This window comes from Thermobia domestica, chromosome 18 (genome assembly GCF_964235325.1).
Source record: "Thermobia domestica chromosome 18, izTheDome1.hap1.1, whole genome shotgun sequence".
Taxonomy (NCBI): Eukaryota; Metazoa; Arthropoda; class Insecta; order Zygentoma; family Lepismatidae; genus Thermobia; species Thermobia domestica.
Window position 1 is genome coordinate 47,531,369 of NC_137471.1, and position 15,958 is coordinate 47,547,326.

The 15,958-nt window shown below is 38.3% G+C and overlaps 1 protein-coding gene across 3 annotated transcripts in view; it reads left to right on the forward strand.

Moving 5' to 3' along the window:
* LOC145676131 (uncharacterized) overlaps positions 1 to 15,958 on the forward strand; it is a 997,262-nt gene that overhangs the window by 730,378 nt on the left and 250,926 nt on the right. For all 3 annotated transcript variants that reach the window (XR_014129303.1, XM_081747034.1, XM_081747035.1), the window contains exon 9: positions 12,547 to 12,612. Coding sequence is in view for 2 of the 3 variants with exons in the window: in XM_081747034.1 (XP_081603160.1) it covers positions 12,547 to 12,612 (66 nt within the window). In the remaining variant the exon portion in view is untranslated. The remainder of the gene's footprint in view (positions 1 to 12,546; positions 12,613 to 15,958) is intronic.

Genomic DNA, 15,958 nt, shown 5'->3' on the forward strand with positions numbered 1-15,958 from the left:
TAATAATTTTTCTTTTGCCCGTTTTTCGTAAGTGGAAAGAGGTAATAAAATGTAACTTACTACAATAATAGATAATGTTATTCTACACCTGAAAATACGAATCGGAAGAATTTTCAGTGTTGCCATCCATAGAAATTACATTGTGACCAGAATTTGAATTACTCAAAAATCTAGGTAAAGGAAAATGAACTCAACGGTAATTGATGACTTATCATGCTGTCTACCTTTCTTGTTTACTACTTTTTAAAAAATGTTTCTATTTATTTTGTAATAACTTATTTATTTTGTAATAATTTATGTAAGTTTTATAAAATAAATAGAAATGTTATTTAAAAAGTAGTAAACAAGAAAGGTAGACAGCATGATAAGTCATCAATTACCGTTGAGTTCATTTTTCTAGTCGCTGCCTTTACCTAGATTTTTGAGTAATTCAAATTCTGGTCACACTGTAATTTCTATGGATGGCAACACTGAAAATTCTTCCGATTCGTATTTTCGGGTGTAGCATAAAACATTATCTATTATTATAGTAAGTTACATTTTATTACCTCTTTCCACTTACGAAAAATGGGCAAAAGAAAAATTATTAGTTTTTCAAAAATATTTAGTAGTCTGCCGCCTTAACATCCGACCATAACTGGAAAATCACGAGTGTGTCCGAGCACACAGTTCATCGTACGCTATTAGATATGGTACTACGCAGCTGACGACCCACATGTTACCAATGTTAACCGGCAGCATCAATAAGGACTGGAATGGGCACATACCCATCATAACTGAACCGCAGAGCAATGGCAATACGGCGATTGGATCTGTATCGGTGGCCGGGACAAAAACCGTCGTCTTTTAGGGAACCAATTACTCGAAACGTAGATAGTAAGATTTGTCTGGTCTAGCTGCCATAATTTTAGGGCAAACCCGGACATAACTGCTGAATTTAAAAATCTTTCAACACGGTGCCCGTAAGGTAAATGTAAAGCATATATAAGTACCAATCTCTTCCTTTCTTGCTTCATCCAATATGGCAACCAATCTGTCATGACTACCAGCAGCGCTTACGGGACGATATAATTTGATGTTTCTCTTTCATTTTTTTTTTTTCAATTTTACGTCCTATCGTTGTGTCGTGTAGGCTAAAGGAAATAGTGATGATGAGAATGAGTAAAATGGTAGAATAAAAAGTGGGAGGAAACGAGAGAATCCCGTGAAATGGTTAGAGCTGTCAACTAACACTTTATATTAAAAATTTGTAACAATATGTATATTAATATTTTCTTTTTTTTAAAAAAAAAAAAAGATTTTTACTAATAAATAACACTTCCGAACTGTAACACCCCGATTTTGATAAAATTTGGCAGATAGATACTACATATCAAATAATCGAATACGTGTTTTTTTTTATTTTCTGCGGAAAAACTGTTTTAGGGGGCTAAAGCCCCACCCAAAATTTTGAAAGTTGACGCCCGAAAGGCAAGAAAAAGTGAACCGAAGTGAATAAAATTGTGCACAGATATTGCAGACGTAAAATGAGGGGATACGGATTTCGTAATTTTCTGGAAAAAACGGTTGGGTGGGGCACGGACCCCTCCAAAACTTTGATCACGAAATATCAAAAGTGCTAGTAACAGAATGTTAGATGTGTGTAATGGATATGAAGAATTGCAACGAAACTTCGCGTATGGACAATATCCAAAAATAAACGAATAATGTTTTTTTTTAATTTTCTGCGGAAAAACGGTTTTGTGGGGCAAAAGCCCTACCCAAAATTTTGAAAGTTGACGCCCGAAAGGCAAGAAGAAGTAAACCTAAGTGAATGAAATTGTGCCCAGATATTATAGACATAAAATGAGGGAATTGAGGTTTCGTGTTTTCCTGGAGAAAAACGGTTGGGTGGGGCACGGACCCCTCCAAACCTTTGATTTCGAAATATTAAAAGTTCTAGTAACTGTATATCAGATGTGTGTAAACGACATGAAGAATTGCAACGAAACTTTGTATATGGACAATACGCAAAAAATAAACAAATACGGTTTTTTAATTTCCTGCGATAAAACGGTTTTAGGGGGCAAAAGCCCCCGTCCAAAATTTTGGAATTTGACCCCGAAAGGCAAGAAGAAGTGGACCGAAGTGAATGAAATGTGCACAAATATTGTAGAGGTAAGATGAGAGAATACGTGTTTCGTATTTTCCTGAAAAAAAAAAACTGTTGAGTGGACCGAGGCGTTGAGTGGGAGAAGGAGTGGATCGAAGTGAATTAAATTATAGTTAGATATTGGATAAGTAAAATATGGTCTTTCGTGTTTCACAAGTGTCTTCATCCGATTTCTTCAAATTTGGCAGATCAACTACAAGCACAAACAGTATAGCGTATTTTATAGTATTTCAGGAGGCACCTGTAACCCTTACAATGTTTTTCCGCATAAACAAAAACACGTGTCGATTTATTTCCAACTTGGTGTTGATGTATCAAATTTGAAGCAAAACGGATAGGGACACTTGAGAAATACCAAAGGCCTTATTTTGCATAGGGTCTATAGAATATAATATCTACACACAATTTCATTTGCTTCGGTCCACTCCTTCCTGTACTATTACTGTAATATTTATTTGTTTATCGGATGGGGCCTTCTGCCAAACACTGTTTTTCCGCACAAATTAAAACACGTTTCATTTATTGTTTTGCAAATTGTCCCTATATGAAGTTTCGTTGCAATTCTCCATATTCTTTAGGAACTTCCGATGTATGCTTATTTGCACTTTTGATATTTCGTAATCAACGGCTTAGAAGGTTTGTGCCTCACTCAATCGCTTTTTCCAGGAAAATACGAAGCCCAATTATCTCATTTTACGTCTACAATATCTGTGCACAGTGTCATTCAATTCGGAACACTTCTTCTTGCCTTTTGGGCCTCAAATTTTAAAATTTTGGGTGGGGACTTCTGCCCCCAAAAAACATTTTTCCGCAGAAAATAAAAAACCGGATTCGTTTATTTTTTGCGTATTGTCCCTACACAATGTGTCTTTAATTTCTTCATGTCCTTTAAGCACTTCTGACATACTGTTATTAGCACTTTTGATATTTCACGATCAAAGTTTTGGAGGGGTCTGTATCCCACCTAAACGGTTTTCCTTTTTTTTTTTTTCAGGAAAATACGAAACACGTATTATCTCATTTTATGTCTACAATATCTGTGCATAATTTCGTTCGCTTCGGTTTACGTCCTATAGCCTTTCGGGCGTCAACTTTCAAAATTTTGGGTGGGGCTTTTGTCCCCTAAAACCGTTTTTCTGTAGAAAATATAAAACCCGTAGTCGTTTATTTTTTCCGTATTGTTCATATACAAAGTTTCTGACATACTGTTATACTGTTACTAGCACTTTTGATATTTCGTGATCAAGGTTTTGGAGGGTTTCGTGCCCCACCTAACCGTTTTTTTTTTTTTTTTTTTTCAAGAAAATACGAAACCTCTATTCCCTCATTTTATGTCTACAATATATGTGTACGATTTCGTTGACTTCGGTTCACTTGTTTTTGGCTTTCGGGCGTCAACTTTCAAAATTTTGGGTGGGGGCTTATGCACCCTAAAACCGTTTTTCCGCAGAAAATACGAAACACGTATTCGTTTATTTCATGTGCAGTATCTACCTGCCAAATTTTGTCAAAATCGGAGTGTTACACTTCGGAAGTATTACTTGTAAGTCATAAATACTACGAACATTCTCTTTCTCTCTCTTTCTTCATCTCCACCCTGTCTGTAGTTTGAGATACAATTTCAATACCAGTATTAGTAGTGAAATTACGAAGTATGTGTTAGGAATCCTATAACTTCTTTGAAATTAAATAAAATCTTTGAGTTTTACGTACCACGATTATGCCGGCTAGGCTAAGGAAGACTGTGATGATGAGGAATGAATGAAATGGTGAAATGAAGAAAGTGGAAGAAACATGAGAACCCCGAGGAAACCAACGCACTCGGTGTTTGTCCACTACACAGTTCATTTGGCGCAAGCTGGGATCGAACCCGGGATCCCATGCACCAGGGGTTAACGCTCTATCACTGAGCCACCTATAACTCCCTTGAACACAATATTGTGATCAAAGTCACATACGAAAACTCCCCCCAACTATAGTCTCAGGCTAGTAGCCAGAAGAGTTTTAAGCTATTGCCTTCTTTTTTAAATAAGTTTTTAATAGAACTTTCAAAGGCTATATCTGTGTTTGTTGCGTAAAAGTCGTTAAGTCCAAAATATTCTAAACGTCTGAACTTAAAAACATTTTATAATATTTTGTGGGGAACAATTTATGCATAGATTTAAAACACTCAACATTTCACAAGCAGGGTAAAGCGCTTAATAAACTTCTTTTTAAAAAAAGACTTTGCCAAGTAGACAATTTTCAATCCTTATCTTTGTCAAATGACTACGATTTATGATTTTTGGACTTAACACCTTTTAGGCAGCAAACACAGATATAGGTACAAAAATATTGGGAGTCTCTGTTTTCTAGCAGTCATGTTTCATGTAAAATGCCTATTCATTTCTGCAAGTATTCTATGCATTACAGAAAGAAATATTTTAGTCTTTTGGGGATTAAATATCTCTTTCTCAATACGCATTTCCCTCGTCATGATTTAATATTGTAAATGATGGGGATGATAGTGCTCTGTGCTTTGGAGCCGTAAAGATATGCTTTTTTTCTGCAATAGTCAAAGAACTCAGTAAACTTCCCACGATTATGCCCTTTAGGCTAAAGGAGACAATGAATGATGATGGAAGAATTGGTGGAATGAGAAATTGGGAGGAAACTGGAGTGCTCCGAGAAAACCCACGGCCAGGATGTTGTCCACCACAAACTTACTTGGTCGGAACTCTAACCAGGGACCCCACGCACCAGAAGTAAGAACTCCACCACTGATCCACCGTGCCCCCAACTACTAGGATGTGTTTCGAGTATTCTAAAATAATCCAGTACATCTTGCGTAATTAATAACAGCATCAACCAGTGTGCTTGCTACTTGTTTTGTAGATACTCTGTGAATCCTTTTAACTTTCCAAAACAAAGTGTGAACTAGTGTCAATTGGTACACAAACTGAAAATTACACAAAAGTTTGATCAGCGAGCTGTAGTGTAACAAATCCGCAAGATGTGCAATGCACTGACAGTTTTCCCTCACTTAACTGGCACACACTTCACTCAAACACGTAGCGCAATATACATTACTTATGAATTTAATTTATTTGAATGAAGCCCAAGCAATCTGAGAAGATTTGTTATGGTCGTGGTTTTATTTGTGATGGTTAACTGCTTAATAAAAGGGACACTATCAATAACTTCGTTTGTTCTGTTGCTTTTAACTTTAGTCCTGCGAGGTATTTTTTTATTTAATTTATAATTCACACCCAGTATTTCCATGTAGCTTAATCCACGAATACATACGAGAGTCCGCCAGAAAAATGTATACACTTTTTGTCAATCTGTACCAGGAAACTGGCATTGGCAAGTGTATGTTGTAGTGTGATTTTTTTTGCTCAACAGATATGGGCATTCTCAATTGCATAGATGTTCATTTTACTTCGACCTCACTCACCCTCGCCCTCGCCCTCGTTCACCCTCGCCCTCGCGAATGGAATTGTCTATCGCCCTCGCGCGCCCTCACCCTCGCTGTTGAAGCTTGTCCTCGCCCTCGCGCACCCTCGCCCTTGCGGCCAAAACTTGTCCTCGCCCTCGCGCACCCTCACCCTCGCCATCGAAGCTTGTCCTCGCCCTCGCGCACCCTCGCCCTCACCATCGAAGCTTGTCCTCGCCCTCGCGCACCCTCGCCCTCGCGACCAAAACTTGTCCTCGCCCTCGCGCACCCTCACCCTCGCCATCGAAGCTTGTCCTCGCCCTCGCACACCCTCGCCCTTTTCGTCGAAGCTTTTCCTCGCCCTCGCGCACCCTCGCCCTCGCGATAGAAGTTGTCCATTATCCTCGCTCGCCCTCGCCTTCGTGCTCAAAACTTTTCCTCGCCCTCGCGCACCCTCGCCCTCATATCATTGAGGGCGAGGGTAATTGAGGGTGAGGAGGCCTCGAGAGGGCCTCCTTCGTGAGGATCAGAGCATCAATTATTCAACCTATTTGTTGAATTATTTCCTTATCGTCAGTGGCGGATCCAGGGGGGCGATCGCTCCCCCCCAGAAGAGGAAACTTCTTTATTTTATATATACAAATAAAAGGCATCCCAGAGTTTGGAGCTCTTAAAAGTAGCTCTAAGTAGCAGTATTACAACCCACCACCCCCACCAGAAGTCCGTCCTGGATCCGCCCTTGCTTAACATACGTCCTAAAGAAAGGAAACTAAACATATCATCGTATAACTTACTGTGGAACACCTAAAATGGAACAACTGTTACAATTGAGAACTCGGTCGATAGTGGCGTTTACATCATTTATCAACAGTATCCAATGCCTTTACTTCAAAATGTTCCTTGAACTACGATGCAAGCATAAGTATTCAGCCACACAAGGGCGGCTCTCATGAGGGTGAGGGTGAAATCAAGGTTTGACGAGTGGCGGTAGAGTGACTGCCGCGGACTATCTGTCAGAATTTGACAGTCAACACGTTGGACATCCCTGATGTATGTAGCGTAACTGAGGAATTTGAACAAATTCAAAGGGAAAGATCTAAAGAGCTTAATTTTGTAATTCCGTCAGCAAACAAATAAAATACTTCAGAAAACTGTTGTTGAATTATCATTCGGAAATATATACCCACTCTAACCTATAACATGAATGACTTCATTGATTTGAATGTAAATCTAAGTTAATTGGTACAGTGGCGTATTGAAGGCGGGGCCGGAGGCCCCCCCCCCCCAAAGAGGTCCGACAATGTACTTTGGTACTTTGATGTTTGTAATTTTTTATATATGTTTATGTTTATATATTTTCTGTTTGTAATTTTTCTATATGTACCTATAACAGCACTTGCCCCCCCCCCAAACACACATCCTGGCTACGCTACTGAATTGGTATTTTAAAATATAAACTGAAATGTGTCAAGGTGCTTGTAAGGTTAATTTCGATGCTCAAATATTGTTAATATTCACCACTAATAGAGATACATTTGTCCTACCTTAACAATGTTAAAATTTTTATTTTTTCTCAATAATTGCCATAAATATGAAACTTTGTCTTAAGAAACTACCCTAGGGGCCAATTTGTGCACTTTATCACTTTGGTCTTGGTTCATTTTTGGCAGCTATCATTGTTGGAAAGTTTATTTTCAGTAATTCCCACAATTATGAAATGATATCTTTCAAACGTTGTCTCAAGGATTCCTTACACTACAAACACGTAAAGGCAAATGAAAAATGGAATCTTTAGTTTAAGATCCCACGATTATGCAAACTAAATGCTAAAGGACACAGAAGTGAATGATGAAAGAAATAGTTGAATGAGAATGTGGTAGGAAACTGGAGAATCCTCAGAAAACCCACGAACACGATGTCCTCCACCACGAACTTACTTGGACGGGAATCGAACATGCGACCCTTCGAACAAAGGTAATTTCTCTATCGCTAAGCCACCGTTCCTCCCTAAATGGCACGCTCAGGGCTTAGCGCCTCCAGGGGCCTTGGAAAGATTATCGAGCCTAAAACAATTTAGCACTGACTTTTATAAATCCACCAATTCAACAATTAATAATTTTGTGCAAACTTTAAGATTGTAGTAATGAAAGAAAAGATGAAATCTTTAGTTTAGCGCCGCAGAGTTATGTAACTGCTAAAGGAGATGGATGAAATTGCAAGTGAATGATGATGAAAGAAATTGTGGAACGGGAAAGTAAGAGAACAAACCTTTATTTTCTTTAGCACAAATAATTAAATGTGTAGATTAATTGATTTCCAGAAATTTTATTATAATTAGCAATTAAAAACTGAAAGGGCGATCACAAACTTTCTTGCCCAGGACCTCGTAACAATTTGTTACACGCTGCCATACATCATTAAAACAGGAGTAGAGTGACTGAATTATTTTGCTCTGTGGTTGAAAAGTAATAATGCAAAACAGACAATTATTGACTTGAAGGGATAGGATAGTTTAAAAATTCTGACTGGGGAATAAAATCTTCATTTTTACGTCCTACGATTATCGCAGTCTTGTAACCAACCTGGAACGAAAGAGATTCAGCCCACTGAAGATTCTTTGCGAATATCATTTCAATGTGAATTTCGAACAAAGATCTAAGCTTACCTTCATGCTTACGTTACGTCAAACAACTAACATATAAGGTGGAAATTATTCAACTTTTTTCATAAGATGTAATCCAGCTGACTAATTAAAATTTTATAAGCTTTATATGCTATATGTTGATTGATTAAATGTTGCACCTGATAATATGTAGTCGTTACTGCTTGTTACATAGTATTAGCGTGTGTAATGGTTGTATGGGGGAGAGGAGTATTTAAACGCTAATATTCTAAAGTGAAATATTTACATAAAAATTAGGATAATTAAACATTTTCAATAACTCCCTCTTAGACTTCGACTCTGGTTATAGGTCGATTACCGGTGATTACTGAAAGTTAATGATATTGAAATATACAAAGGAAGTTAGTAAGTGTCTAGCAAGCATGTCTGCTTTGCAGCAAGTCTCAGGTTCGATTCCCTTGAGTGAAGTTTGAACGCATTATGGTGGTTCGGATCCTACCATAAACTATAGATTCACGTACCATTTAGCATCGGCATCGGTGATGAATTATAAAGGGACATTAACTGTAATACGTCAGAATACAGACAGATCGACTGATTCCCAGATATTCATAAGTAAAACTTATATTTTTCAAAACAGCAAATTACGTTAGTAGAGTGCTATTTTTTTTCTAAATATAGATCATGAACGGTTTGAAATTATGTTTATTCTGTTGTGTGAGAATGTTTCTCTATAGTTTGAATTGACGACATCTTCGAAAGTTCCCCTTCGGGAGGATGAACACTATGAATCATGAAATTATAGGTGTAAACCTGAATGCAGTTTTACCCACTTATCTCAATAGTAATCTATGTAAATGTAAGGTCACTTGACAGGTCCAAATGTAAGGTCACTTGACCAAAGGCTTAGATAATGTCCCCACAACCTCCACGATGCAGGGCCACCAACTCCAGGGATGTAAAATATATAGAAAATGTTTAGAAAGTAGAGGCGAATAACTAGGGGCTGCAGCGGGCAGGGGCTGTGTTGCAATAATAGACTATCAAAAACTTCCTGCTCAAGTCCTAAAATTTCACACGGCGTACACCATAGTCTTAAAATTTTCACAGAGTATACGCTAGTCTTAAAAATTTCACAGGTTATATATGCCAGTTTTGAATATAGTACGTACTACAAGTCTTGAAGCAGAAAGTATGCGCAAATGACTAAGATTGAGCAATACATCTTCGTATACTCTCGACTACACCCCTGAATATATGCTTTTATTTTCTTAGTTTGCTTACATACGTGTGACGAAAATCTGTGAGGAACGCGACCATCCAAGCCCCTCGTTACGACGCCCATGATTAGATGAACCATAGCCGAATACTTCAGGTAGTTTTGCTTCTTTATTTCTAAGTTTTCCTATGCTTTGCTGACTAAATATCAGTTGTCAGGGAGCTTTAAAACTTGCGATATAGAACCAAATCATTCTATTTTAATATCCCATTTAGCGAAAAAAATAATAATAATAAAAACGTCGATAATGAAGGGTAACAGATCACAGAAAGAAGCCTACTGGACGCCCAAAATAGTCTCCCTTTTCAAGACTGTGCGCTGCATATTCTTACACTATATTAAAAACGCTTTCAAAGATGCCAATCTTAAAAATAAATAAATAAATAAATAAAATAAAATAAATAAATCTTTAGCTTAACATCCAACGGTTATGCCATCGATGGCTAAAGGAGACTGATGGAATTGCAAGTGAATGATGATGAAAGAATAAGTGGAATGAGAAAACGGGAGGAAACGTGAAAATCCCGAGTCTCCCGCAGTAACACTTGGCCTTCACCCTCGTTCACCCTCGCCCTCTTCGTCGAAGCTTTTCCTCGCCCTCGCGCACCCTCACCCCCGCCATCGAAGCTTGTCCTCGCCCTCGCGCATCCTCACCCTCGCTGCCGAAACTTGTCCTCGCCCTCGCGCACTCTCGCTCTCTTCGTCGAAGCTTTTCCTCGCCCTCGCGCACCCTCACCCTCGCCATCGAAGCTTGGCCTCGCCCTCGCGCACCCTCGCCCTCGCTGCCGAAACTTGTCCTCGCCCTCGCGCACCCTCACCCTCTTCGTCGAAGCTTTTCCTCTCCCTCGCGTACCCTCACCCTCGCCATCGAAGCTTGTCCTCGCCCTCGTGGCCAAAACTTGTCCTCGCCCTCGCGCTCCCTCGCCCTCGCGTCACTGTGGGCGAGGGAACTTAAGGGTGAGGATGCCCTCGACAGGGCCACCCTCGCGAGGGTGAACATCTCTGCTCAATTGTTTCCAGTTGGGACGCTCTTGAACCTTCGCCAGAAGATTACAGAGGTCATGTGCCTCGGTCTCCATTGATACATTGACCGCTGTAGCTGTAGCGACCGCTCGTCGTTCCATGCGCCTCAAGCTTGTCAACAATGCGTTTGATTGGTAGGCCGGTTGGTGGGTCAGTAGCAAACTCCCATCTCCACTGATGCTGCACTTCGATGACATTCCCAAACCTGATAAAAAAACACTTGAAAACGTACTTACGCTGCTCGAACATCATGCGTGCTCCTGCCATTTTCTTATCTCGCTATCCGCGCTGAGAGTAACGACATCTGTTGAGCGAAAAAAACGTACTACAACATAATTTTATCTTAAAACAATTGACAATATCGACATCTGTTAGGCGAAAATCCATACTACAACATACTTAAACTTCAGAACAATTGTCAATACCAGTATCCTGATACAAGATGAAAAAGAGTGTATACATTTTTCTGGCGAACTTTGTACATGAGAGCAAATATACAGGGTGGACAATTTATGTGGAACATCCCTGATAACGAAGAAACCAGAAGAGGGAGAAAAATGAAACTTACCATGAAGCAACTATAAGGGGGGGACATCGTTTTACGTATTAAACACCACCACCCAGTAAACAGTGTTGCCATCCCAGTATAAAGTTATATTTTTTCAAACAGCACTACGTCAGATTATTACATATTTCAAATCAATATCTTAAACCAAAACATAAAATACCACATTTAGTATTCAGTGTTGCAAACTAAGTATGTTATAGTATCACAAACATCCAAAATTTGGAAGCCTTTATCACACACACACAGCACAATGGAGATGGACAAGACAATGCACATCAGAAGTACCTTAGCGTTGGATACCATGGACAAGGTATGACTTGTTTTGAATGAATAGCAACGAAGTTACAAGGGCTTGAAAATTTGAATTTCTTTGAAAGTCTTTATTTCGAAAAAAATGCTTAGATAAGTATCATATCTAGTTACTTGTGTGTTTTGCAATGGATGTATAAATTATTTTGCCGTTTACAGCACTTCGATATCTCAAACCGTTCGCGAGATATAATAAACATTGTTGAAGTTTGGAACACTGCTTAAATCATGTAATTGCAAGGACTTGTTGAATTACATCTACTAAAAGTTATTCCGGCAATGTTAGTTACTTCGTGCAAAGTTTCGCTTCTCTCCCTCTTTTGGTTTCTCCGTTACACCGGATGTTTGAGATAAATTGTCCGTCCTGTATATATAACTAGCAGCGTTCACCCCGCTTCGCTGCGGTCACCCCGGAACGCAATAAACTTTGTTACTTAGATAATTTTTACTTTTTCGCTTTCAAGTGATATGATAAAAACCATAGAAGATTGCAGTAAATCTTAACATTATATCGCCTGTCATTTATGTTAACCCGCCCCGCTTCGCTGCGGTCATCCCGGTGCTGGCATATTGTAAAAGTGTCTGTAAAAATAAGCAAATCAATTAAAAAATTTTAAACAGAAGATTCAAGCTATTTTCCGCTGTATATCGCCTGTCATTTATGTTAACCCGCCGAGTTAACGGTCATGCGGGTTGCATAAATACGTTTATTTTTACCTATGATGAACTAATAACAAAGGATTTGTACCTGAATGGTCAATTATCTCAAGACACTGGTAATTAAAAATTAAAGTGATATGATAAAAACCATCTAGGGTCCAAATCCTAATAACCCCCCAAAAATGAAAGAAATCGGTTCAGCCGTATTAGCGTGATGAGCTAACAAAGGATTTGTGCGTTCTCTTTTATATATATAGATTTTATTTCGATTTTTTTCATTATTTTGAGACTTAACTTTAGGTTAAGGTGTGCTTAAATAACTACGATATGACCTTAAACAACTACGTAACTACCTTATCTACGATATGATAGCTTTCTCCTTTAAATACAACTACTTTGACAGCATTTACCAACTGTCCTAATCCCTATTTTAAAACTATTAATGTAGTTATATTTGAAAATAATTGTTACATCTTAATATAACTATGCTTATATAGTAATTTTTCTTTAATTCCAGCTTCAAGAACAGGAGCTAAACGAAGAGTGGTTCTACGACGAGATCCAGCAGATAAAGCTCATAGAAGTAAGTTAGATTTCCTTCCCTGATTAATATTTTGCATGTAATTAATGAATCTACACCGAACATGTACATATTTCAGTTCGATTATAAGATTGAAGGAGATTTTTTTAAAAATAAAAACAGAGAGACTAACTTAGACCATTCACTTTACTTTGGTCAGATAAAAATTGAAATATGTTACCGCAGAAGTTTAAGAATCACGGTGTTTTAAAAAGAATTATAGACTTTCATTGAATAATATACCTTGTACCTTAATTACCCTAGATGGATAGTTTGTGCGTAGTTGTCTTGAATAAATCATCACTTTAAATGGCATCGTATGTCATGAACCATAAATTTCGAAAAAAAAAAAAAAAAAGGCGGGGAAATTTCCTTGGAGATTTTTCGGAAAATATATTTCTTTTTAATTTTGGCGCCTCTATGGAATCCCTAAATTCAGGCAAGTGCACAAAAGATACCTTGAAAACTACTACACACTATAAGCTATAAATTTCCCAAGTTTCACTGAAATAGGCTACAAGGTTATAATGTGTCTGTGTTTTGTTCAAAGACACAGACACACCCAGGCAACTCAGGCACACCCGGCTGAACGACTCGTCAGGGGGTGCACTGAAATTGTTGTTGTTGTTGTTGGGTTGAGTTTAACGTCCCGTTCAGCATCGAGGGTATATGAGACTTTGACCTACTGATTAACGTGGGATCAGAACCACATGAGCTCCCGCCGGGAATCGAACATAGGCCTCCCACGCCAAAGGCGCGTACGCTAACCGCTTAGCCACGAAGGAGCTCTGCACTGAAATTGAGCAAACTTTCACTCTCTTATCTGTTGACACCGATAAAGCCTTAATGAGCAGGCAACAAATTTGGAAACTGCGCAAAAAGTGTTGTGCAACGTTGCCACCATTACCATAAGCATTTCGACTCATTAAAACAGTAAAATCGTTTAAGCAAAAAATGCAAAGTAATGGATAACAATAGCATTTTCAGTTATCGCTATTATATATTTGCACGGGTATCGTTAGAGATGGGGACTGCAGAACATGTCCCAGTCAATAATTTTCTGTATCATGTCTAAATATAAGATGTCCTGTAAAATTAAAATATCACTCTGGCCATAGAGACGGCATAACCGTCTGCGGCCCGCCCATCCCCGGATGGGAATGAAAGCCATAAAAAAAAAAGATTAAAACTGTAAGAAAATAGTTATTGTAAGCATATAGTTACTAGAAAACTGTAAGGAAAATAAAATTTATAAAATAAAAATATAAATATATCTAGAAATTCCCTTTAAATATCGTGGATAGGCGTTCGACCAATCAGAGATAAGAATTTGTTTACATTTCCCAGTTTTAGCCAATCACAAACAAACATTTGTTTACATATTTCAGGTGTGCCTTAGTAACTGTCCTTTCACCTTTCTATAAATGATCCTTATATTTGCATTTGCATTTTAGTTACTGTTTTTAGGTGCTATGAGAAAGATTTGTTACATATTATTATCCTATTACAAGAATAAGTGGTCAGTGTGCTGGTTGCGGATATACAGTAATAAAACAACAATATAACAAGCCAATGAGGAACGAAAATCATAATGAACCAATCAGATATCCACCTGTCATGTGAGCGTCTATACCATCCGTTCTGTATCGGACAACAAATGGACCAGAAGTTTTTCATATACACTACAATAGTAAATTTTACTTCCTTGTTTTCGATGTTCATACGGTGATTTCTGTTTTGCTAGAGATCCAAACGAAAACTGCCATGAAAACGACGTCGATAGTGAAAGGAATTTCAAAGGCCCAAAGAGAGATGTCAATAGGAACGAGTTCGTCATGAGAAAACATGCTGAGTTTAGAAATTCACAGATAAACCATGAGAAGACACATATAACATTTTCAAAAGTTGCAGGATTTAAATTGCAAGGATTCGAACTGGAAATATGAAATGTTCTCTAATATTTAGCTTTGTAAATATTAGAATGCAACACAAGAATGGCGTTTACATATTTTATTTCGGTGGAAAATTTCACACAATTTCCTGACGCCTATTGTTGACAAAATCGCAGTGGAAATTTGCGCAATGTCACCACTTTCTGTTCCTCATTAATAAGTCGTAGACTATAGAGATTATCAACCATGTAATCCTTAGAAAAATTTGAGCAATATCGTTGCACCGCACGTCAGGTGGTCTCCTTCACATCAATGTATGAAGTGTTTTTTGGAATGGTGAGCAATCTTGCCGTTGCATTCCGCATGATGTCTTCTCTTGATTCAAATCGGGTCTCCTTTAGTGGCATTTTCAGCTTTGGAAATAACCAAAAGTCACAGAGCCATGTCGAGTGATTAGGGAGCCTGACGACACACAAGAATATTGTGTTTAGCAATGAAATCCTAAATTAAATTCACGGACATTCTCTTCATGCCCCAATTCTCTTCAAAATTGAATGTACCGATTCGATGCTTACCCCTATATCATTCACAGTTTCTCGAACTGTAATACGACGGTTATGCAAAACCACAGTCCGAACTTGCTCAAGGACACTGTCATTCCGGCTTGTTGAGGGCCTACCTAAACGTGTTTCATTGTCCACTGATATGCGCCCATCTTTGAAACGGTTGTACCACTCCTTTATGCGTGATGTGCTCATGGCCTTGTTTCCGAAAGCCTGTTGAATCTTGCGAATGGTTTCCGCTTGTGTATCACCAAGCTTTTGGCAAAATTTGATACAATTGCGTTGCTCAAGTTTTTCGATATAAAAAAAAACTAAAATCTGATGATCGCTCACTACACGTTTTTACTCGTTGGCTGATCGACGCTTTCTGCGGGCGGGAAAAAAATTCACGACTGCGCATGAGTATCCCCTCTACGTCTGCTGTGAAGAAAGTATCCCGCTCTTTGTGGGTTTACGTGGAAAAAATAAGGTTCTGCATTTTATGAACACACCTCGTATATATATATATATATATAGATATAGATAGATAGATAGATAGATAGATACAGATATATATAAATAGATAGATAGATAGATAGATAGATAGATAGATAGATAGATAGATAGATAAATAAATAGATAGATAGATAGATAGATAGATAGATAGATAGATAGATAGATAGATAGATAGATAGGTATCTGCAATGGGTCTATTCCGGACGTTTTCGTTCAGTTTAGACCCCTTTTGCAATGCACGAAAATACACAAGGGGTCTATACGGGACGAATGGGTCTATTGAGGACCAAAAATGGGTCTAAGCCGGACGATAGGGGTTTAAATGGGACGGAGGGGTCTAAGCAGGACGATCAGTGCTACCAACATACTTTTCTTAAAGTGTTTACTGAAACTTAAATT